This window comes from Gobius niger (assembly GCF_951799975.1).
Source record: "Gobius niger genome assembly, chromosome: 2".
Lineage (NCBI taxonomy): Eukaryota > Metazoa > Chordata > Actinopteri > Gobiiformes > Gobiidae > Gobius > Gobius niger.
In genome coordinates this window covers 18,275,830-18,301,963 of record NC_136853.1, presented here as the reverse complement: position 1 = coordinate 18,301,963, position 26,134 = coordinate 18,275,830, and the positions used below count along the sequence as shown (strand labels likewise).

Here is a 26,134-nt window from a genome sequence, read left to right as displayed (position 1 = left end):
AACTCCTCAGTCTGTGTCATATAAACTAAAGTCCTTTTGTTCTCAAAGCTGCATATTGATGACTGTGCATGTGCCCTTCAGCTCTGCGGCCCCTGTTCAATGTGTGTATCAATGTATATGAGTGATCAAGAGGTTAACCCATCGTTATGTCAAAGCCTGGTTAAAAACTATTATTGCATGTACAGACAATTGGAGATTAGCATGTCAAAGTGGCATCCAAACTAAATTATACTGTATACGGTTAGATTTACCCCCCAAAAAGCAGGATATGTACTTATCTAATAGCCACTAAACCTCCACATGAATTATGCAAATGTCCTGAAACTTTTCAATACCATAGTTAAAGGGACTATACAGAGTTATAGTATTTTCGTCCGCTTGCATGTTCCAACAATGTCCTAATGTGTAGAAAGAGCCCAGACCTGTTCACCACAACTGCCTCTAAAATTCTGCACAGTTACTTAAAAAGTTGTTAATTTGGGTCCGAAGTGCCGTCATGCACGAGCTTAATATATAGACTGCCGTTACGCGTAAGATCTGAGGTGGCAGTGGTGAGCATAAAATGACCAACTTGCATCTAGTCCCTTTATGTATACGCACAGGCTTTACCATTCATTTCATCTGGATAGAATGACACAGATACATTTAAAGAACAACTAACCCCCAAATCAACTTTTTTTTCTAGCTAAGTTGTATAAATGGGTTTCTTATAGTGTTGTCTACGTGTATATGTCACTATTTTAACAATTTAGTGCAAATTTGTTGAAATCCTGTCTTTGTGTCCCAAACCGTCTGTGTGGCGCCATCTGCAGCGAACTGTCGGTACTGCATTTGATTTTTTGAATTCGGCACCCAATTAGCGGAGGGGAGAGAGATGATGTCAGGAGGCGAGAGATGATGTCACGGGCCCTGCCGCTCTGGGCTATAAAAGGGCTCAGTCTCGCTCACGCCCCCACAGCGAGTTGGAGTTGGAATAACGAGAGAATATTTTCATCGATTGTCAGGTTTGCGATTAGTTATCATAGCATTTAGGTAGATTTTATTAGGATAGCTTTTTTATTATAAATAAGTGTATAGTTTTAGTAGTGTTAGTTGTTGAATATTGTAGTTGTAGTCACTAGTTGCTTTTATTGTTAGATTAGTTAGCTCAGTTTAGCTTAGGGCGTTTGTTAGTATTGCTTTTAGTGGTCTATCGTGTATAATTTAATTGTTAGTTGTTAATTGTACTGTGTTAGGATGGGGAGGAAGTGTAGCGTAGTGGGGCTGGAGTTTGCAAAGACCATTTTACGTGCTGATTCCTTCGCCAACTTCACCGAGGTTGAACTGGGCTATGCTAGTCTTCTCCGTTTGAAGAGCGAGGCCGTCCCCACCGACTCTGCTGCCCCGCCAACAATGTGAGGTGAGTGAGAAAAATAATGATTTACCCATTTTGGATTTGGTAATAATTGCATTGATTGTAGCTGCTGTAAAAAGAGGCACTTGGTTCACTCTGTCCCGGTCATGTCTGTCAGTAGAAGCTACTTTGCTCACAGATTGAGTCATGTACAGTATATAGAATTTTTATGTGCACGTCAGAATAGATCGTTATTGTAGTGTCTCAAACAAATTCGCCGGTTTGGCCTCTGATAATACCAATCACATGAGTCGTGTAGATCTGTTGAAAAAATATGGCGTGTAAATAGACTGTGCAGCCTCAGCTCCAGGCGACGTGTCCCGCACTCGCTCACTGTGGCTGAGGAACAGCAGCCACCGGTTATAAGCGCGTCTACTCGCTGCCCGGGGCAGCCTGCTAATGCATCAGTCTGCAAAGTTACGCCAACACTGTGCGCAAATGTGCACGAGTCTGAGCACCAAACTAATCTAAGTTTGATATGACTGTAGCTTTTGACAGTAGCTACAAGCTAGCCTGTATAGCTAACGTATAGCTAGCCTGTATAGCTAACGTATAGCTAGCCTGTATAGCTAACGTATAGCTAGAACGTACTGTGTGTCTGAGGCTAAACTGACCGGCTCCGTGCGCGCTCTGCTCCCGTTTGATGCTCGATTGCGGTCAGTGAGGAGAGGGCTGACCGCTCCAGGTGGACCGTGCGGTCAGTGAGGAGAGGGCTGACCACTCCAGGTGGACCGTGCGGTCAGTGAGGAGAGGGCTGACCACTCCAGGTGGACCGTGCGGTCAGTGAGGAGAGGGCTGACCACTCCAGGTGGACCGTGCGGTCAGTGAGGAGAGGGCTGACCACTCCAGGTGGACCGTGCGGTCAGTGAGGAGAGGGCTGACCACTCCAGGTGGACCGTGCGGTCAGTGAGGAGAGGGCTGACCACTCCAGGTGGACCGTGCGGTCAGTGAGGAGAGGGCTGACCACTCCAGGTGGACCGTGCGGTCAGTGAGGAGAGGGCTGACCACTCCAGGTGGACCGTGCGGTCAGTGAGGAGAGGGCTGACCACTCCAGGTGGACCGTGCGGTCAGTGAGGAGAGGGCTGACCACTCCAGGTGGACCGTGCGGTCAGTGAGGAGAGGGCTGACCACTCCAGGTGGACCGTGCGGTCAGTGAGGAGAGGGCTGACCACTCCAGGTGGACCGTGCGGTCAGTGAGGAGAGGGCTGACCACTCCAGGTGGACCGTGCGGTCAGTGAGGAGAGGGCTGACCACTCCAGGTGGACCGTGTGGTCAGTGAGGAGAGGGCTGACCACTCCAGGTGGACCGTGCGGTCAGTGAGGAGAGGGCTGACCACTCCAGGTGGACCGTGCGGTCAGTGAGGAGAGGGCTGACCACTCCAGGTGGACCGTGTGGTCAGTGAGGAGAGGGCTGACCACTCCAGGTGGACCGTGTGGTCAGTGAGGAGAGGGCTGACCTCTCCAGGTGGACCGTGTGGTCATTGGGCGCTCACAGATGTGAGCTGTTCTTACGTGCTTTCAGAATCAGTATAGTTGTTATTGCCATTGTTGTTGAACAGGTTCACAAAGTAGGATAAATTCTGATAATTATGTTCATGTTGACAAGTTTTCTGAAGTGAACCAAAGTTTACACCTATTTGGACGCAGCTTTTCAAAATGCCAAACCATTTGGAAGTTTTTAGAAGCCGACTGTAGCCAGAATTAACCTGATACAAATATTTGGTTGATCTGCTACAGGGGGCATATTCTAAAGTATATCGTAGGTTGTATTCCTATAAATCATCAATACAAACAATGTGTTTGCATGTCACTTGTGTGTGCACTTTATAAATATTATTTATTGTTATGTTTTCAGCCAAAAGTGAGCAGAGAGAAATGTCCAGACTGATCCAGTCATTACAAGGCATGCAAGTGTCCAGGCCAATGTGAAGCCGAGCAGGCGACGCAAAGGTGAAATCTATTTATCCTTTATACAGTACTGTCATTTTATGTATAAAACAGTCTACACTTTTGTTTTTTTATATACTGTAGTTAGACACAAGTTGTGTAATTACTGCCATTTTAAACGTGTTTATTTTGTTTGTGTTTTGTACAGCTACTCAAGCCCGGACCGCTTACACAAGCGTCGGTTGTGGGACAGGGGACCTGATGGAAATCCCTCTTCCTGACAGTCCCAGAGCAGCCTCTACATCTTTAAAAAGGAGAAGGTGTAAGGGTGTCAGCGTCTGACCCCAGCTTCCACATAGATGACAGTGCCAGCACTGTGAACTGTTCAAGGTACAAAGGAAATCTAGAGTTTTAATTGAAAAAATATATACAGCGTCCTGGTTTTTTGAGGGATGAAATATCCTTTATTTTATATAGCATTCCTGCTGAAGTCCCTCCACACAAGGACAAAAAATATATTGTTCTTGAGGACCAACTGCTGGAGCTGTTTAGGCGATGTCCTGTCTGGGTCACTCAACAGTGTCCTCGCTGTGAGTTCTCCAGTCAGCCCATGGTGAACAACATCCTAGCTGGAAACCTACAGCTCTGTGCTGCTGTGCTGTTCACCGGCTCATCCTTTAGCCAGATTTCAAAGGTACTACAAAAACATTTTATTTTTCCATATATTATCCGATGATAACAGATGTTTTAATTTTATAGTTCTTGGGGGCCTTCAATATTCAGGGACTGTCAGAGCAGTGCTTCTATAGGCATCAGGCAAAGCTCCTCATCCCTACGGTCAACTGGCAGTGGAAGCTGGAGCAGGAGGACCTCATCAGGGAGGCTCTTGAAAGCGGCTCTGTTACACTGGGCGGGGACATGCGGGCAGATTCACCTGGTAAATACATTTCATAAACATTTATCTGAAGTATTAGTAAAAGTCAGCTAATGAATAACTTGCATTCATGTAGGACATTCAGCCAAGTATGGCAGCTACACCATGATGAATCTAACGAGTAACAAAGTCATTGACATCCAGCTAGTCCAGGTAAAACATTACAATAAAAATGTAACTATGTAATTTGGGATAACTGTGCATTATGATAGAACTCTTATTCTTATTTTTTTGTCTTATTAGAGCAATGAGGTTGGAAACGGTGTGCGCATGGAGAAGGAGGGGTTTGTGTTTTGTGTCCCAGAGATTGGAAAAAAATGATGCGCTGGGCCAGAAAAGGTGAACGGAGGAAATGACGAGGTGGAAGAAAATCATTGTGAACCATCTATATGAACCATCTCTACTGGTCACCATAAAAGGCTGTGGCTGAGTGGACATCTGGGCAACTACATTCAGAATGTCCACGGAAAACCCCCTGTCCCCTCGCTGTCTTCACAGGCCTTTGGTTGGGGATGATGCAAGAGTGTGGCCAAAATCAAGTATGTGTAATTACAACTACTCCTCCCAATATCTAATTTATATTGATGTATTTACACTTCACATATCAATTTATTATTCTTTGTAATTCTTTATAATTCTTTGTAGGCACAGCAGCATGCGAGAGACTCTTACTCTTTTGTTAACACCACGTTTTTTGAAAGATTAAGCTAAAATAAGCCCACAATACCACACTTCAAATATTGAGGCATCCATAGTCTGATTCTCACAATAGTCTGGGCCTCTTATTCAAAGGAAGGCTGGCCAGGTAATGAATCCTAAAGGTTCAACAAATATTCACTAGTTATTTTATCACTTTGAAATGTTTAGAAAATAGATACTGCATATTGTTTATTTGTGAAATTTTAGGGTGCAGGTTGGTGCCTTGAATTATGATTAAAAAAGGCAAATCGTTTTGCTGCTGTATGTCATAGTGTATCCAAAATTCAAGCGTGGAGACGACACAGTGAGAGCCATGAAGACCAGAGCTACCTCAGGTATGTCACATTAAAAACAACACAACCAATGCTTTTACAAGAACAAATGTTTTGTGCTTTGTTTACAGTCTACTTTGACCAACTAATGGCCCTGCTGTTTGAAAGTGTGGTCGAGGATCCTCTCCCATATCAGGAGCACACAAAGCACCTGTGCCTGAACCACTCTGTGCCCATTGGACAACGTAATAGATTAAAATCAATGTTTCATGCAAGATTTAATTGTGAGCAGTAAAAAAAAAATGAAGCCTGTATATGTTCTGTCAGATATGTCACAGGAAGGTATATGCAGCACCACTTTCTGTTTCTAGAAGCTGAAAACTTACTGCATGTATATTTATTACAGTTGGTATTGTATAACATAACCAGTCAACTTTGTCTGTTCAATTTGTTTATTGCACACATCTATGTAGGCCAAGTGAGTGGCACATGCAGCTCAACCTCAAGTGAAATGTGAGCTGTAAGTTTGTAGTAAGTTTTACCAAAGAAATTGTGCTATAATTTGGAAATTGCACTGTTGTAAGAGCCAGAAGTGCAGAATCAAGTACTGGTACAAAACAAGATCTATAATTTTCATTAATATTTCAATATTCAACTAAAAAAAAGCATACATATAAATACTTCATTATAGCCTTTACTCTACAGTGTCATCATTCAGTGGTAGTTTAGTGTATGTGTTAACGTTGGTTAAACCTTTTAGTTCACTAAATTTAGTAATAGAAATTACTTCAGGCTATTTACTTAGGGCTAACTGGCTCTTTGGGTTCACAATGTTACAGTCAAGCCTTTAGAGAAACATGACCTGAATGATTCTGTCTCACATCTTCAATGGCAAACCAAAAATCAATTTCAAAAAGACAGTGTTCCTGCTCAATAATACAGGCCTACATATATTTATTTATGTGATATGTTTTGTGCACTTTGCTATAATAAAAATCTTTGTAACACAAATAGCCACGTCTCTATCACACACTCTGCTGAGGACACTGAGATACATCTCCCATGTTCACGTAGACCACAGCAAAAGTCTACATCTAAAATAGATCGGTAAATTCTGAAGCAGCCAGGACAGTTACGTCCCTTAGCTGCGATGCTAACGTCGATCGAGCTCAATGCTAAGCCGCTAGCTTTGTAAATGACAGAGGAATAAATGACCCAGCGCCTCAGGTACAAGGCTGCCACGATGCCCCCCCCTGTGTAGAGAGAGCTGTAGAGCTGTCCCAGTGGAACAAGTTGCTAAATAAGTTAGCTCGCTGGAACTCCATGCTCCCATGCTCGGACTTTGTTTACGAGGAGCGGTGCAGCGTCGAAGTCAGAAGCCTCAAGCCCCTCCCACCCCTCACCCCTCCCGCGTGCCCCTTAGTCCTCCAGGCGACGCCCCCTTTCTGTTGAGATTTTCAAATCTGAGGCTCTGATACTGAGGCTCTGGAAGGAGGGGTTAGTAGCTCTTTAACAACTTTTTTTCATAGTTTGGCTTGGGGTGCAACTTATACTCAGGTGCGACTTATATATCAAAACATATAATTTCACATGTTTCACACTGACAGCCGCTACAGGGCGCTCTAGGCTTGTGTACCAGTGTCTGCTCCTCCTGTACCACTGATGATTTAAAAAACAGTAATCGAGCAGCAGAAAGAAAGTTTGGAGTGAGCAAGAAACTTGTGAGGGACTGGTGAAAAGCGGAGGTTACTCTTACTGCAATGAAGAAAGCAAAAAAAGCTAATCGTGGGCTAAAAGTTAGAGCCACAGCGAGAGGAACGAGTTCACAATTGAGAGCTTGAACAACGTGCTGCCGGGAGAGGCTTGTAAACGGTGCAACTACGCCTCCGTGCCCAGGTAGCTGCCAAGGCTGGTTCGACTTATACTCCGGAAAATACGGTATATATTTCTATGTTGTACTCATGATTTCATATGTCATCTCCTAGCACACAAAAAATCACTCACTCACACTATATTGTTACATTGGTAAGGTGAGTGAACTTGCCTTTACATCTGTGAACAAACACTGAAACCACGGAGCCTTTTCTCACCCTAGTGATTCAGTGTTACTGTCTGGTAAAGTTAGACCTGTATGAAATAGTTCAATAACATTTGTCCACACCATTTTAAATGTTTTTCTTGACACATAAACACTTTTTCCCAGCCTATATGATCACATCACAAAAACAACTTTACACTGTACTTAAGTCGTCTCGTGTTTTGACTTGCACTTACCTCATGCTGCTTAATAAGGACAACTTTTTCATTCACCGAGCCGTGTGTGTGTGTGTCTCCAGCAGCCGGTTGAGTGAGCGAAAAGAAAGAGTTCTATGGTGTGTTTTTATTCGAGCCATTTCTGATGCAGACGTCAGACAGGAAACTGTGGAAAAGGCAGTGGTTACGTATGATTCTGCAGAAATCTGTCAAATGGGTGCATGACGGGTGCATGAGTGGTGCTGGTGAGGGAGGTCAGTGCTCTTGTGGTTTTGTCCTGATAGGAGGAAACTGCCATGATGGAGGCCTTTAGTTGTCTTTCAGGATCATTACCTTGTGGAATTTTTTTTCTTAACTGTGCCATGTCTTGTCAGGGGTCACCACAGAAAATGAGTCATGCATGGAACATCAATCACCATTAACAGCATAGAATAGCAAACAGTATTAGTATTAGTGCAAAGCATAAAGTGTAGATACATGTAAACAGTCAAATTAAAAAGGCAATGAAACAAATAACCAACTTAATGTCTTAACCCCCACCTTACCCAATCTAAAAAGATGTCTAAAAGCTTGTTGACGAGAGCTTATAGCCTATAATAGGCCAGTGTAACGCCTAATTTGAAAGCTAAGATCTACAAAACTCATTTAAGATTTTTCCTCACGTTGCCGTGTTGTCATCACTTTTTCATTGTATGTTTGGTGCTGTTTTGTCATGTTTTTGTCACATGTTTTGTTGCTTTTTGTAACTGCTTTTTGCCTTCATATCACTTTTGTTGCATTGTTGTCACTTTTTTGATGCTTTTTGACCATCCTCATTTACGTCTCATTTTTGTAGTTTTTTTTTGTTTTGAGAAGCTTTTAGATTTGGGTAAAGTCGAACTGGGGAACATGTGCCTGGTTAAAGCGGGAGTTAAGAGGTTAAACAAAAGTTAGTGATTGAGGGAAATGATTACGTCATGGTAAACAAAAGTAATAATCTCTGAGTTTAGCTGCTTTGTCTGGCCGTGCTCAAAGTGTCACCGTGCATGTCTTAGTTCCTCATAGCACAGAGCTATTAACTGCTTTTATACTTTGCACAATAAGAACAGGAGAAACGTATATTAGTATGCACTGCAGTCTAGCGGAGCAGTTGGAACCGTATGCAACAGAAATAGTGAGAAAGGCAGTGTCGTCTGTTTCCATAGTGTTGTATAAGAAAAGGACAAAACGCACATAAACACAGTGTGCTGAGTGTGCACATGCCCTTTCACAGCTTGGTTCTATGTCTCAGCCGGGACCTTTACATGACTGCATTCACCATCACATGTGAAACTATACGACCATCAATTTGACCAATAGTCTGACCGGATAATGAGTGTGAGAAGAATGAACTATAGCAAAAAGGTGGTGAAATAGTGCTTTCAGAGTGTGTGACTGTGCAGAATGAGACCTGACTGAAGTGAGACATGAGTCACAGGCAGCCTCACCCAGAGAGACAGACAGAGGTATAACTGGGCGGCACGGTGGCACAGCGGTTAGTGCTTGTGCTTTACAGCTAGAAGGGAAAAGGTACGATCCCCGGCTGAATGGCGCCTTTCTGTGTGGAGTTTGCACGTTCTCCCCTGGGTTTTCCTCTGGTTTCCCCAACACTAAAAACATGTACAACAGGTCAGGATTAGTTAGAGTGTATGCAAGTGCAAGTGGAGGACAACGGAGGGAAACTTGCCCATGGCAGCACTCTCTGGTGTACATGTTAATGTGCATGTTTCCCATGTGTGTTCATTAAAATACACTGTCCCGACCAAATAAACAAATAAATAAAAACAACATACTGAAGAGCGCTCATTAAGATGTTACTGTCCATAATTTAGGGATTTGATTTTTTCCTGCTTTAACAAAACAAAAGTTTAGAAGAAAAAAATACTCAGTAATACTGTAATATACAGTGCATGTATGCACTGTATAGACACACTATACAGTGCATACATACTCACACAGATGAACACACTTCACTAAGCCTATGCCTCTCTGAAGAGTATTGCTTAGATCAGTGGTTCTCATGTGAGGGGTCGCCAGATCATTTAGATAAAACATATTTTCATTAGCATATAGTGTAATGTTTTATTGTAGCATGTGTTTGCTATTTCACCAGAGTGCCATTATGTGTTTGTAGTTTGATGATTTGTTTTTTCAGCCGTACATTTACATACAATATTTTTGGTAAAATGTTGTCTGATCAGATTTAGATTCATGTATCTGTTTGTATTTGTATCAGGGCCTACAAACTCATTACTAGTGGAACTTTAGCTGGGCAGAAAAACTGTGAGTGAGGTTTGAGAAATACCTCACTCGTGTAGTCATCTGAGTATCCCATATGCCGTGAATATATTAGGCACTCAGCAGGCTCCTAAAAGTCATTGTTACATGTTCCCTCAGCCATGAATATTTGATATGTACTTAATCAGGAGCAGAAAGAAAATGTAACCACAGAGACCAGTCTGAGGACTGAGAGAGTGAGCAGAGGCCTGTGTACCCTGCTGTCTAAAAGTGGCCTTACAGACTATACTGCACACAGGAAAACAGGACAAACACATTTTAAACACATTTCCATTTATTGCACACAAATCTGATCTTTGAGTGTGTAAATTAAGCTTATCTTTATCCAAACATACATGATCTTATTATACTGGAATGATGGACATGCAACTGATGTGGGAAGAAGAGTCTTAATACGTTTCAATGGAGACTTATCAGAAAATAATAAACTGAAATGATTTTAGGTACAGTATATTGGCTGGATGTTTTTGTGTAAAGTCAACTGTGTTGCTTAAACACTAAACCTACTTGTAGCACCATCACCATTAAACATTACTTTCTCAAAGTGTCTGGTAGATTTTCAAGTGGTCAGCCAATCTCTCTGTGAAAGAATGCATTTAATTGAGTCTCTCCGGCCTCTCCTCCTTGTTCAGCCTGAGAACACAGTTCAGAGGTGAACTAGTGCTTTGGGCACCAGAGCACGTTACCATGGCATTGGCCTTTTAGCTCAGGCATCTTTTGGGCCTACCGAGGTCCTGCCATGTGACCATGGGCAACAGTCATTGACGCTCTGCGGGTGAGCACTCCTGCTGCCATGACTGAAAGACACAATGATCCTCCATTCACACCAGTCAGAAACAAACTGCAGAGGGCCTCGTCGTTTCAGCTTTTAAAATTATTTACTTTAACTTCTCTGTTTTTTTCTATATACTTGGACAGATCATCCTCAGACCTATTTTTCATCTTATGTTGGATTTTATGGCCATCACAAACATAAGTACAAAGTAGATAACAACTTGAAAAAAGTTGTTTTCTGCAATAATCTCTTTAGTTCAAGGGGCAAGAAAATTGCAGCACTTCAGGCCAAAGGAGGTTAGCCTTTGTCAAAAACATATAGAGGTCAGAACAAACAGCTTAAAAAGTGCACTTAGACTCAAAAGCACAAACACAGACTTTTACACCTATCGGAACAAGGGTTTGCAATAGACATATAAATCAACTCTACAGAGAAGTCTGTAATTAATGGAAAACATGAAAAGAAACCAATGTTAGTGAGATATGAGATAAGGTATTCCTGTCTTGAGTCTCTCTGGTCCATGGACACCTACACCAGCATCTATAATAGTCCTCAGTTCTGTTTCCTAAGCCCACCTCCCTGCCTCCTCACAGTCGCCTCCTCTTCTTTCTCTCTCATATAAATGTGCACTTTTTATCTATTTCTAACACATCACACCTTTTGTATTTGTGCTTGTTAATATTTATACACTTCTTATTTCCATACTTGCTATGCAGCAGATGCAGAACATATGGCTTGTTGTCTAGCAGTGAATGATTGAATAATCAGTTTGTAACCTTTGGTGGCTCACGCTCCTGGTGTGTCATTGAGCCTGTAGCGGATGTATGCTGCAAAAAAGGAAATACATAAATTACATTGGATAGATAGTTAGGCTTCATGTGGAGATGCAGCTTTCAGATAATGACTTCTCTGTTGAGGCATCACACACGTTTTCATTTTTTCCTGGCTGTTCCTCCTTTTCACACCCTGTTCCACCCCCACACTGATGCCTGCTCTATTTCTGACACAACAGCGATGAGTAATAAATGGTTTTTGCCTTGCCTGGGTTCCCAGTAAGTGAGAGGAATGTATACAGTGTGTTGAGTATATTGGACTAATTAGTGGCGAGCAGAAACACCCAGGCTGTACCACACTGCCCACACAGGTTACTCCTATGTTCCATCTGGAAGGCTGCACCGCCAGATCGCTTTACCAACTCAACAAGAACAAGTGATGACAGGAGGGGAAGACATATCCTCAGGTGTACTGTTTCTCTATTTTAATTTACATTACATCTGCATTTTTACCAGCAGCCCATACAGTGACAGTAATGGAGGACAACAATACAGCTCATGATGCATGACACTCCAACCAAATGACTTTTGAAATTAATAATAAGAATAATAATGATATTGCATAATAAAACAATAATAATAATAACTAAAGAGCGCTAACCGTTGTACCACCCAATGAATAAATATTTGTATTAGATCTTTACTAGATTGACAGTGCTTGGTAATGAACACACATGAGACGCATGCACGTAAAGATGCTATCTATAGGCAAGGCATGTTTATTTATACCGCGCATTTTGTACACAAAGCAACTCAATGTGCCTACAAAAGAAGATGTTATAATCACGTTGAAGTTTAGGCAAAGCACATCCACAAGAACATCAAGACATGGGAAATACACAGTACACAAGGTCATGTTTTGGAAGACCGGCCATTGACCGGGGGTGTGGCTGAGGAAGCGTGTTGAGCATAATTTTGATAATTAGAGATAGATGATTACCTCTTCAGCCCCATTTATTGTAAAGGTCCTGAGTCGTCTGTGAAGCTTACATGGCCGCTCAATCTCCTCCTACGAAGCCTGTTCCTTAAAAGGGAAAAAAGTCTGGAAGCCCTGTGCTTGCGGGGCGGGCGGCGCCTCCACAGAGCTCCAGAGCTTGATTGATCCTGGACAGGCTCTGGAGCCAGTCAATGCACTGAAAAGGTTTCCACATTTTAGGGCTGAAGTACAAAACCCAGCATGGTTAAAAATATTTCCCCTACCCCAGCGTTGTCACATGGGTCATAGCGACTTTTAGAAAAAATACAACTTTTTGGATTCAGAAGCTGTTCTAGGGAGGTCTGAAGTCCTAATCCTGTTTACCAAGTGTCTTTTGGAGTTGCCCCTGGCCACAAGGGGGTGGTGTTGCAGCAATGACAGCTCCCCACAACGAGGACCATCGAGAAGCACGTTCCTCTCCCACTGGTGTTGAGGCAGACGCAGAACGATGGGGGCGTGGTTAGGGGGGTATGTGTGTGCAGCTGTATTGTCTGTGATGGTCAAACTACTTAATATAAGTACTTGAATAAAAGATACTACTGGTCAAATAACACTCCAGCAAGGGTGAAAGTTGCTGAGTCATATTTTTAAGTGAGTTTCACCGTCTTCTTCTCCTTTGTCCCTGAGTACAGATCAATTTAAATAAGTGTTTTGAAAAATAACTTTGCAGCTTCAAAAACAAACATTTTGCCCAAATTCACCCTCTGTACTGTAGCAGTGTCAAACTTTTTTTTTTTTTCCTCAATGGCACTGACAGTGCATCTGCACAGCGCCACCTACTGTTCCGAAGGGTGCATTTGGAGGCTTACCAGCAAAGTTTTCTCTCACTTCTCCTTGTCTGCAACTTTAGTCATACTTGAAGACTTTTGAGCACATTCTTTCACACACAGACAGAAGGTCACTAAAACATTATCACGTTCACGGTTTTTATGAAGGTCGATATTATAGATTTTCTGTTCTCCGCATAGTTCTCTGTTTGACATCCACAACTATAATCATTTATGTTGGTCAATACAAGTTCTGGACCTCTTTGGAAGGAATGTATAGTTTGGCTGCAATGTACTTGCTTTAATTCTTTACCTTGCGAGGTGTAATTGCTTTGACATGAGTTCCCTGCATGACCTGTGATAACCTGTTTCTCTTCCAATGCTGTCCTCCCCTTGACTGCCTCTGACCAGAGCACTCCTTGTCTTCATGACAACTGACATGTGGCAATTTCCCCTGCGTTAATGACAAGGCTCGTGCCAATTAGCGTCGCGGATGTGGCGTTGCCAATCAGGCGCTAACGAGGTGCGCGCGTGGGGCCCTATTTACTCCATTATGGCTGCACACACTCCGCTCCCTCTTCATCACGTCAATAATTCAACTTCAGAAGGTGTCTCGGTGTCTGCGTGGGTCAGCCGAGGTGAAGCGCTGATCAAAGTTCTGTCTCCGCTGCAGCAGATTGATGTCGGCGCACTTATCCGCACCTGTTTTTATTATGGGGCCTACTTATGTGTGATAAATTGAACCTCCGAACTGTTGCCCACTTTTGCACGGTGAGAGACAACGGATTTGTTCCGTGCTCTCTCCCCCGTCGCAGCGCCTCTTCCCCTCCTTTCCATCTGCAAACTGCTGCCAACGCTCTTTTGTTCAATTTTTAATTACCTACTCATTTCGAAGTGGTCCTGACATCTGAGCACAGCACACTGAAAAAGGGAACCTTGGTGATTGTTGCAGATTTGAGTAACCATCTTTTTGTTTTGGTTTTCATCGGCTGTTTCTGAGCCAGTTCTTGCAGCGGTTTGTTTTCCGACGGACAATGCGTATTTACCCTGCTGCTATTACTGTAGACACATGATAATTAATGACATTATTGGTTCTTGGCAGAATCCCATCCCACTATATACAGTCAGCAATATTTGTGTGAGATTTCATCAGTACACAATACTCTCTAAAATCTCTTAAAAATGTATCACTGGCCCATCTGCCCTTTTTTTTATTTGTGAAGCAGTCCTCTATTGCAAGATGCATTCACTTTGCTTTATTATTCAATAACAAATGATCCATGTATGGTTTATCTCTTCCATATGTGCCTTTGTACAAGATAAATTAGAAATAAATTGGAAGGGAAGCCTGTTGTCTGACTCAAAGTGACTAATTCATTAGAGCCGGCGCAGTGGTTTACTGTAAATCTGTGCTTAGCTCTGTTTACATCAGCCTGTTCACTTCGTCAGGGAGGATGTCTTCTTATGTTAGGCATGCTCTAACTTGAACAAAGCTGGGGGTTTACACCAAAGTCCCATGTTTCTCTGTAGTGTTCCCGGTGGATTACACATCTGAACGCTTGCAAAGGCATGACCGTGCTGGCATTTGTATTTATCTCATGCTATTGAAGTTATCTGTCTTGTTGCTCCATCATAATCAGTGCATCTGTTTATAAAGCACAATGCCGGTCGCTCAACAATGACCAATTCAGCTTCACAATGACTTAGTGTGCCGTCTCTTCACTGCCACAAAGAGGTCCCGCCTTATTTAGTCTCTTTGGGAGCCGTATCAGGTTATTGGCCCACTTTTCAGCAGTGTGCTTGGATTCTTGTGAGAAAGTGGCTTTAAAAACAGTGCAGTTATCGCAGCATGTATGTGTCTTATCTTCCAAAGCTTATCTGTGCTCCTTATGGGAGTAACACAATGCACAGGAAGTTTGCCGATTGCAGCGTCCCCCTGGCACTAGACAGCTTGTTTAAGGAAAAAAAGTTTCTTGTATGATGGTGCGTGCTGCAAACTTCATAGTAAACATGTCCCAAAGTCAAAATACGTAAGGCCTATGAGTCGTGAGACAGCGGGCTAATGGCTGTGTGTTGCATTGAAAAAGGTCAGGGAGCCTCTCTGCCTAAGGATTTATATTTTTTCTTCCTTTTACTGCTTTCTTTTTGTTTACACAGTGGAAAAACAACATTATTGCTATTGACATTTAAACAACCTAGAGGCAAATAGGAGCAAGCGGAAAAATCTTACCCCATAACAGGATACCCAGAAGAATGCCACTCGTAGCCGATGGTAAACAAGTCTGTGGGTTGCAAACCTCAATTACTATATTCAGCTAAAATATGCCAATGTGACGTAAACACATCTTTTGTGTAAATGTGAAGTCTGGATTTTGTTGCATGACAGGATAAGAGTCTGACTCCAGCCACAACTCCAGTTATTCTTCACCATCATGTTAAAGCAGAACTACGTAACTCATGCCCCTAGAGGCCATAAGCGCCACTGCAGGTGTTGTAGCATGTTACGGTTTTTTACTCATTGTCTGTGAGAGTAAATACTACGCTGACAGAACAGACAAAACGAGAGAAGGATACTGTGCATCCAATTACACAATGGAGATAATTTTTTCACTCAAATGTTTCTGTAAATACTGTTTAATTGCCTCGAGCTCGCAGTTAGCTTTGTCCGTTAGCCTGTTAGCGTCTTTTTCGTGATTTCATTAGTGTGTATTGGTGGCTCCAACCCGGAGGCAGAAAAGTGGCAATTCTGGTTTTCTGGCCAGAGACACCAGGGGGGGATGAAAGACCCCCCAATCATCCCATAAACACTTGTATTGCCCCCAGAGGGACTACGGAAATGATTTATTAAGGTAAACAAGTTGCTTTAAAGCAGTACTAAGTGACTCATGCCCCTAGAGGCCATAAGCGCCACTGCAGGTCATAGCATGTTAAATTTCTTTACTCATTAATTGTTTGTAAGAGTAAATACTACGCTGACAGAAAAGACAAAAGGAGAGAGGGATATTGTACATCCAATTACACAATGGAGATAATTTCTTTCACTCAAACTTATTGTTTAAGTGGCGCAAGCCCGCAGTTAGCTTTGCCCGTTAGCCTATTAGCAGCTTCTTCGTTATTCTATTAGTGTGTATTGGGGTGTGTATTGGATTCTTTCGTTGTTAAAAAGTTTCACTTTCACTACAAAGAAAACCTTTAGCAATTTCACAGCGTGCTCTAAATCCCTTGTTTCCTCTGTTTTTGCAGGTGGAGTGGTTAAAGAATGAGGACGTTATAGACCCCGCCGATGACAGAAACTTCTACATCACCATCGACCACAACCTGATCATCAAACAGGCCCGGCTCTCCGACACAGCCAACTACACCTGCGTGGCGAAGAACATCGTGGCCAAACGACGCAGCACCACCGCCACAGTTATCGTCTATGGTAATCCTTTCTGCTTTAAACTAGGAATGAGAAACGTCCAAGCCTAAGTCCTGTCTTTATAAACGGAGAGCATGGATCACCCTGGCTGTGTCGGGTCCTGTGCAGTTCACGTGAAGTGAGTGAGATCAGGGGACCGGTTTTATTTAGGCGAGGTATCAGGTGATCTGGCCTGAAACACGAGGAGGGCGAATGTGTGTGCAGAAACATAAAGCGAGCGATGAAATGACCTGATATGTCGTAGTCACGGTGATATATAAACGCTCATGGTAACACTTTCTGCCCTCAATCTAAAGTGCACCTGAACAAACGAGAGCAATACACAGCATAGAGTCAGGCAGCAAAGCACACTGCTCAGCTCAGATTTTGATGCGTTTTTTTTTTTAATTGCAATTAATCCGGCAGCTCTTCCGTACCCCAAAATCGGTAATCACACCGATGTGCCTCTATACACTGCTGTCTCCACTCAGTCAACAGTTAATCCCCCTCCTCTGTGATGAGAAATGTTGAGTCAGTTTGTACTGTGACAGAAGATTCCAGATTTCTCTGCTATTGTAGGTCGCTGATGTGGCTGAGACATACTTAAAGAAACACCTGCTGAGGCATCACGCAGGCTGGGAACACTGTCTCTGTAACACAACAGCAGCTCCGGAGTCTAAACTCTATCCCCGCCGGAGGACACCGAGGACAAAGAGAAATGAGTCACAACTTTGATCTTCCTAGAGACATTGTCTGAAGAATAAACTCGGCTCTGATAATTCAACCAGAGTTACAGTAGCAAAGCGTGCAAATCCATGCGTTACTTATTTGTTGCTGCAATAATGGCAACAAATGCTCAGCGGTGGTTCTGACCTGTTCTCTCTCTTTCCGGCACCCCTTGAAATGCAGATTCTACAGGAGTTAATTTGACTTTTTGTAACCTATACTCAACAGGTCAAATGTCTGTGATCACATGTATTTTTACATTTGATATATATTATATTGTAGTTTTGATAATGTAAGCTTCATTCTGACTATTATTATTCTTACAGCATTTTCCTTTAAAGGCTGTTGTAAAAATGATTAATGATGAATCAACAGGATTTAAAGCTTAAGCGTTAATTTTAGAGGAGCAGGAGATACAGATTTCTCTAAATAAAACGCTCATTTGACTAAAGACTGACAGGTAACAGGTAAACGGGATGATTATGTCATTCCTTTCCTCATCTGTCCCACTTTTATCAATGAGGGAGCACATCCGTTGCTCACCTTATTTCTGCCCTGATGTCCATGTGCGAGCAGAAGCCTGTATGCACGAGCATGAGCACGTTGTTTTGGTTCTTCGGTGCAGTGGTGATTTCGTCAACTAGAATATTTTGTCGTAATTTTAGTAACATTTTTGCAGACTAAAATTGCAATTGCAAATTAAACATTTTTCATGAGATTGAAATTATGACTAAATTATCCAGATATTTTCAGCGACTAAAATAAGACTAAATATAAATGAAAAGAAGAGACTAAAATCATCCAAACTTCCAATGAGTTCTCTGCAAAAGGAACAGCTCTGAGCTTTGTTCATGAGGAGAAGCTCCATGGATCAGTGATTGATTAAATCTGATTATGAATATTGTAAAGTCAACTAAATTTATCTTAAATTTAGTCGACTAAATTTACATGCAATTTTAGTCAACTTAATTAAACTAGACTCAAATCATATTTTGACTAAAATAGAATTAATTTTTTTGTCAGAAGCCTAAATGAAAATGTGTCTAAGTGAACAGTGCTTCAGTGGCGTGCGAGTCGGTGCCTACAGTGTAAACAGAATCACATGGACTTGCCGCGATGTGAGCGGAACCTTTAGTTTGTAATGAGAGGTGTGTGGATCCGCTGTTGTGGATCTGCGTCATAACAGCATCGGTTTAAAGAGACTTAGGAGTGGATAAATGCTGCTGCTGTTGCCCTGGTGTTTTACTATTTGTTTATCCATGGAGCACATAGCTCGTGTAAGTTGATGCAAATAGGAGCAGAAAATCCAAGGGTCATTGACTCCAAAAGGCGTTCTCTCATAAATGTCTTCTATTAGCTCTAAATGTCCAGTAAGCGCTTTGAAGTCAGCTTATCCTTGAGATGGAAGACTGTGAGGCCTGCATTTGTTTATGCTGGCCTTGGTTTTGCTTTGTCTGCCTTCGTCAAAGCATAATGTTCACACATTTTCTCCACAATATGGTGCATGCGAAAACAAATAAACCACAATACAAAGCTGTAAAGCTGCCCGCCGGATAAGGAACTAAAATGGTGAACGTTATGACACTGTGTGGTTTGCTGTCTAATACTTAAGATACAAGAAACAGGTGTGGGAAAATAATCTACTGAAGATAGACCGCCTCTAAAACATACACTGACATTTTTTTACTCTTTTGGTCTTGGATAAAATATGTACAGCTTCACATACATACTCACAGATGACTCCCGACCATAAACCGTTGGATTTACAACTAACAATAGATATTCTGGACGCCATTAGAATATGTGGTTTGTGGCCTTGCACTGTGGATACTAAAAACAGGTGGCCTCGGGCAATAGAGAAAGAGGACCTACAGAAAAAAAGTACCATGACAATTCTTCACCGATGTCCAGATTTTTCAGCCTCGTTCATAATCTTGTCACATTCGAAAGCGCCGTGAGGCCCGAAGGAGTCGCCTGGATCCACCATCTTAAATGCCACGGCCTTGTTCAGAGCCACCAGCCCTGGGTGTCACTCGGCACTGGATTTAAGTCCCTGACAGAGATGGATGAGAGGGGGAAGAGAGGCATTAGGAGGAATCAGCGAATGGAAAATGCAGCAATCTGACCAAAAATGTACTGTGTGCAAGACTAACTGTGCGGGAGTCCGGGACCAAAGCATACGTTTATCACAGCTGCATAGGAATGTTGTACATGCTGTTTTCTATGCAGACCTTTTGAAACCATTACCGACACCAATTGACTATTTGTGACGCGGTATCCGTTCCATTGTATCACACACAATACGCATGTGATTTCGCCGCCGCTATTAATCAACAGCATTCTCGGAAAAAGCGCGCTGGGAGAATGACCGTAATAAGTGCGTCTTGTTCCGCAGTGAATGGAGGCTGGTCAACGTGGACGGAGTGGACGGTGTGCAGCAGCAGGTGTGGCCGCGGGTACCAGAAGCGCACGCGGAGCTGCACCAACCCCGCGCCACTCAACGGAGGGGCGATCTGTGACGGCCAAGGGATACAGAAACTAGCCTGTAACCCGCTGTGTCCAGGTAAAGCTTAGCGGCGAAGTAGAGCTCGCTATTTTCACGTTGGACATGCATCACCATCAGGCATTGTAATTGGCTTTTCTTTCTAGTCCTCCACTGTTCCTAGGGAAACTTTTAATATCCACAGAACAGAGGGGAAACAAATCACAATAGTTACTTATCACGGATTGGCATCGTCGTACTATCCTTGTGTGTTTTTACTGACTAGCTACACAAAACAAAAGGATTACCCAGTCTGCGCCACTCACTTCACCTGCCATAGGTTACGCTTGATGATTTATCAATGCGATGCAACATTGTGTTTGCATATGCCACTGTGTCTGATCCCATGCATCCTCCCCACCCCTCCTCCCCCTTCCCACGCTTCTCTCCATGGTCACCTGTTCACTGTGTCCCATCTATGCTGTCTGTTGTTGTGTGGTAGTGGATGGCCTGTGGACAGAGTGGAGTAAGTGGTCCACCTGTGGGACAGAGTGCACCCACTGGAGAAGGAGGGAGTGCAACGCCCCGGCGCCCAAAAACGGGGGGAAGGACTGTGAGGGCATGGTGCTCCAGTCCAAGAACTGCACCGATGGGCTGTGCATGCAGAGTGAGTACCTGACCCGAGCCCCTGTTCCCATCTCACACCGGTGGACCATCTGATCTGCCCTTGCTACTGACCCTACAGGAAAGAGTGACTTCAGGAACCATTTTATTATGTTGTTGTGTGAATGTATTTTCTCTTGGTAAAAACTCTACACTGACAGTGACTACAGTGAAAATAGAAAATAGAAACATTCATAAAAGTTTAGTTCTGTGTTGAATTCCCTTCATTGCCCTTCTCATGATACTGAAAGTTACAATCATAGGCAACCACTCAAATCTGGGCACCCAGGCAAAGTTTCCCTAATTACAAAATGATTCAATAGCTCTAACCTGTACAGCACAAGCATTTATTATTTTATAGTTACTCCAACCTAACCACATAGGCAGAGGAGCGTGAAATGTCTGATGGTTCAAATTGAAACCCAGCCACTCATATCAACCGTATTGTAGCTTGTACTCTCCTGTATTGTCAGAAACGCAAAGGAATCAGATTGTGCCAGTAAAATCTCCAGACCCCATGACCATCGGATTCACTGTGATCTCATCTCCGCACGTTGTTTTCACTCCAGTTCATGAAACCATAGTCTTACTGGCTGCACCACATTCACCACATTAGGTGACAAGCGAGACTCTTTCCTGCTTATTCGTATTTATCCTTATCAATAATCAACCCACTCAATGCCTTGTCTTGTCAGCTTGTCAATGTAAAGTGCGATTGGGCTCAAACAATATCCAGAGTGATAAGACGTCTATCTAACATTTGAGAGTTACGCTTGAAATTGAAATTGTCGCACATTATAGTTCATACCAGACTTGGAGACAAGCAAAGAGTCTAAAAGTCACATTGTGTAACTAAAAGGTTAAAAGACAGTTCCCTTTCTGTGCCATTTTGTGTTTCTTTTTTTTAATATGGGATTAGTGGAGTTATTACTACCGAGACCTGAGACCCAATTGGTCTGTACAAGTGGAGAAAGGATAAGCACCAGTGTGTTAAACTGTCTCTTTTAATAAACATCTCTCAACTGCTAAATATGGTTAGAGGTGTCAGGGCTCCCAGAAGATGGAGATAATTCTCTGCAGACGGTGATAGTGGCACAAATCATATAACAGAGAGTGAGTTTAGTGCAGTTGGTGCCATAACTGCGCCTGTACTGTGTTACCTACTCTTGGCTATAGGCACGGCATACTGAGGGTTACAATGGGTCGTGTATGTCTGATTACTCTCACATTCAGTTTGGGTTGATCGTGGGTCCTGAAGTTAGATGCAAACCACTATTCTAGATCCAACAGGGAAAAGCTTAGTGGTTGATTTCATTCAGTCAGGGCCACAGGAATGCATTGGTGAGTTTGTTCGAGCTGAGGGCACAGACAGTACTTTATGGAACAATATGTTTTTTTTCTTGCTTTGCATATTCAAATTTTACCCTTTAGAGTTGCAAAATCACAGTATAAATTATCTTTTTTGTGTTCAGTCATATATCATCTGGTATCAAGTAGAATTGTGGTGTATCCAGGAACAGCAATTACTGTATATATAATTACAGTTTGTATCTTCGGATCTACAAAGTCAGACTGAAAGTAACACAAGCATTAGCACACACAATTGTATGTATTTTTACTACTTGTGTTTTACTCCTACTCCAGAAATTCTTAAAATGAGCCTTGTGTTTTTAGGTTCTTCTAAGTTTATTTGTTTAATTCTCTGCCAAATGCTCCTGAGAAAATTGCCTTTCCACATAATATATCAATATGTAGATATGCATGATCATTCCCAGCAACAGTTAATGTTAACTTTGTAAAGCATAATGATATGGATGTGTGATGGGTCCAGGAATTGATTTTGAGGGAGCTAAGAGGGTGAAGCCACTTATGTCAACGCTAATGACCATTTCCACTCATGTGTAGGAGAAGGGCCCATTATCTGAAAGCTCGCACTAAACCAAATATGATTGGACTAGAGAGCTGTGTGCAGTCTGCACTCACCTCAGAGCCCCGACATGTCTGAGTGAGGAGTGCACAGCACCCTGATCTTATTTTCAGTTGTTTGAATTTATTTAAATCGTTTCAGTTGCACTCCATATGTGAAGTTGGAAGTAGGGCCCGTAAGATTCGGTGTCAATTGCAGATCATTTCAAAAAGCTGAAAGGGAAAAAAATGTATCATTGAATTTGTAGGTTGTTTATCACATTTGGCCTAACAGAGTTACAGATCTCCAGATTGCAATGGAAGAGGAGAATGCACTTTGTCTGAAAGAACTTCCTTGTCGGGTATTTGTTGGTTCACTGATAGTGACCTCGGTAGAAGCGTGTTTGCCGATGCCTCTGTGGTGCGTCTCTGATGTGTTGATGTTGTTGTTCTCCGGCCAGTGGTAACGGGTAACCCTGCACCCTGACATCACATGCTTTTTTGACATATCGATCTGAGGAAGGGGTGGGAACCGCTCCAGTGATCCAACGAGGGCAAAGTCTTTCCTGGCAGAATATCACAAGCAGCCAAATACAAAGTTGATCAAAAAGAATGTAACAGCAGAATAATGTTGATGTTGCCATTGTCAACTTCAATGTTTTACACTGTAGCTTATTTCTTAAATAAAATTAAAGACTCACTGCTTTGCCAGTGCTAAATCTCCTTCTACGAAGCCTGTTCCTTAAAGGACAAAAAAGTGGGGCGGGTGGACCGGCTACAAGCCTCCACAGTGCTCCAGAGTTGTCACATGGATCATAGCAATTTTTAGAAAAAAAAATAACTTAATGTCAAGGTAGCATCATGGTAGTGTAAAATAAAGTGTAACCATCAACTCTTTGGAGCCAGGTTTTTAAGCAGCGCAAACGAGATCCAAAGCTTCAGTACGTAGGAACCCTGTTTACCAAGTGTCTGTTGGAGTCACCCCTGGCCACCAGGAGGTGGTATTACAGCAATGTCACCTCCCTGCCATGAGGGTCAAAGAGAAGTGCTGTCCTCGCCCATTGAGCGGAACATCCACGACCAAACAGGAAGCAAAGTGAACCAATCAGAGAAGGACGTTGTTGAGGGGTTTTTAGTCTGTGTTGATGTTCAAACATTATGAATCACAAAAGTCACCTACTGTCCATGTGTTTTTGGTCGCTACCACTCTCCCATGCGGCAACCACAGATTGTTCGTGAGGGACTTCAATGTCTCTTTAGTTACACTGCGACCAAGACGTGACTGCAAATTAAGTTTGAGTTTTGCAGGAGCAGCAAACAAGGGCGACCAGATTGAGATCCCTGTATAAAAAACAAAGAGGGGCATCATTCTGGACTTGCCAGGCTAGTTGCATACCTACTTTCAATTATATATCCAAAAAATATAATTATAAACATTGTTTTTTTGTGCATTCCCAGCAATGATCTGGAGTTGCTGAGGTTTCACTTTCAGTGAATGAATGACGTTCCCCTCGCATTTAGCTTCTGTCATACGGCCCTCCCACACCGCATCATCCCAGTGTTTGATCCTTCTGTCCATCAAATGTCCAAGTCCTGGGACGTGTCCATAGACAAGAAAGTTGTCAAAAGGCAAACCATCCCAAACTCTGGTTTTACTCAGTCAGACACAGTAGGCAGTTTTCTCACATTTTATACAGCTTACAGACAACATTTCAGATACAGAAAACTTGATTAATCCCCAAGGGGTAATTCATTTGCAGCTTCTCAGATACACATTCATCATTTATACAACTTAAAGCCAATATTCATGCAATGACTAATTAATTTTACTGGATTAGCTCAGAATTATAATTTCCTTTTCACACAGATTGGATAGATTGACAGGACGGGCCCTACTGCCCATAATGGACTATCCGCCACGACTGTAATGTACACAGTTATTACTTTAGGAACATCGATTACAAAAACTGACACAAGAACACAGCCTGACTGGGATGGGTATCTGATGTTAACCCTCCAAAAACACTTCCAGGTCTTGATTACAATAAACACTTTTACTGACACTCCCCCGCAGTTACGAGCCTTTACTTTGGCTACGTAGACAACTACATGGCGCCAGTAGAAGTTCCAGAGGATGGGTCGGATAGGCCATCAGTTAGCCTGACCCTGACAGTCACCTCCTGGCTGCAGCGGACTCCCCCCTGGATGATTACATGCACACAGCCGCTCCATCCATCACGGCATCGATTTGCTGTCCGAGAGCTTGTCTTCCTGCGAGTCGCTTCTCTCCCAATAAGAACTCCATTGTTTGTATAGTTGTTTATGGATGTCCCACCGAGCGCCCATATTATGTGGCGCCGCACTGGGGATTCAGGCGACTGCTGCTTACGTCACACTATTCAATAAACCTCATGTTTTTATGTTCAATTAATATCAGTAAGGATTAACAGCAATGCATTTTTTTTGCCCTTTTTGCTGATTTCTATGTTCTAAGTGGTGTTTGAATAGTCGCATAGTAATTGTAATGCATTATATTTCCAATTACTGTGACAGCCTGCCTTAACACTGCGGTGCGCACATAGTCACCAAGGTCAAAAATGACTGATCCGCCCCATCCGTGTACTCTTCTTGTGACAGATGCGAGGTTGTACCGACTTGTTTAGAGCCCGCATTTCTCTAGTTTGTCCATGCCAGCTGCCGTCTCATCACAGCAGCCGCGGTAAGCCCGGTTGATGGATCGCGCCACTCTCCCACTGAACCACCGTGTCTCCTTCCTCTCTCATCTGTCTCCATGCTCCTCCGATCTGAAACTAAGGGCTAAATCAAGAGATATAACTTCACTGTGTCATCACTCCGCTCATGACTCTTCAGCAGCCTCATTTGTTCAGTTTTGTTTTTCTGTTGCCTTAAATTTGATTTTGATCATCTCTCTCCTGTCTCCCTCCGCTGCACCATCCCTCTCTCTCTTCAAGGTTCCTTATATCAGAAGTCCACAGAGCCAAAAGTCACCAGTGAATTGGGAGCTCCATGTGAGTGATTTTGTTTTTTTTGTTTTAAATCATTTTATTTGCTTTGTGTCCTGATCATTCTTTTTGTCTTTGATTTAAGTTATGTTTTCACATTTCAAGTGTTCCCAATCTCAAACAATTGAATATACGCCTGAATATATCATGCATAATTGCGGCTTGTTAATGTATGGAAAAGAGTAAGGGCTTTGAGTAAGGGGTTTGTATGTGCAAGCTTCGAAGCTTAAGTTGTCGACAGGACTGGACGATTTAAGCCACACTACGATGACTACTTCCTCGACGAATGAGAGCCTTCACAAATATACACAAGCTTTCATTTTTAGCTAATGTAAAATAATCTAAAATAAATCTGTACCGCCGTAATGAACAAACTCAAACTGAGCGCAGAACTGCTCCATTGATGGTTTATAGGCTTTAAACCTGCTGCGCCGTTCCAGGTTTTATTTATTACACAGCCCAAATTTGTTTACTGCAGCCAAAGATCAGACGGACTAAGTAAACAGAATTACATAAAACTTACATGAAGGTGAAACGCGAGGTATGCTTTTGATGAGAAAAATATTTTCTGTGATATGTCCCCTTTAATAGTGAGAGTCGAACTGAAACAACCCGCCATAATAACACAAGCATTCGACAATCGTGATACAGAATGGCAACTTCAAGAATTGATTGTTGTTTCACACCAATCTCCGCGAATTATTGGTATAAAAAAAAATGTCATGAATTGGACAAATAAGAGAAAGTAAGGAAATTCAGGCTTCACGGGGCTGGACTAGTGACATGGTTAAAGCTGGCTCTTCCAAATTAAACTCATTAATGCTAATTTGA

The 26,134-nt window shown here is 42.6% G+C and overlaps 1 protein-coding gene across 2 annotated transcripts in view; it reads left to right on the top strand.

The window, feature by feature from the left end:
- Positions 1-26,134, top strand: part of unc5cb (unc-5 netrin receptor Cb) — a 153,476-nt gene that overhangs the window by 110,683 nt on the left and 16,659 nt on the right. The window contains exons 5-8 of one of the 2 annotated variants that reach the window (XM_079580940.1): positions 16,348-16,528; positions 19,626-19,793; positions 20,215-20,379; positions 25,253-25,309. In XM_079580940.1, the coding sequence (XP_079437066.1) occupies positions 16,348-16,528; positions 19,626-19,793; positions 20,215-20,379; positions 25,253-25,309 (571 nt within the window). The remainder of the gene's footprint in view (positions 1-16,347; positions 16,529-19,625; positions 19,794-20,214; positions 20,380-25,252; positions 25,310-26,134) is intronic. The other variant, XM_079580941.1, reaches the window with a different exon arrangement.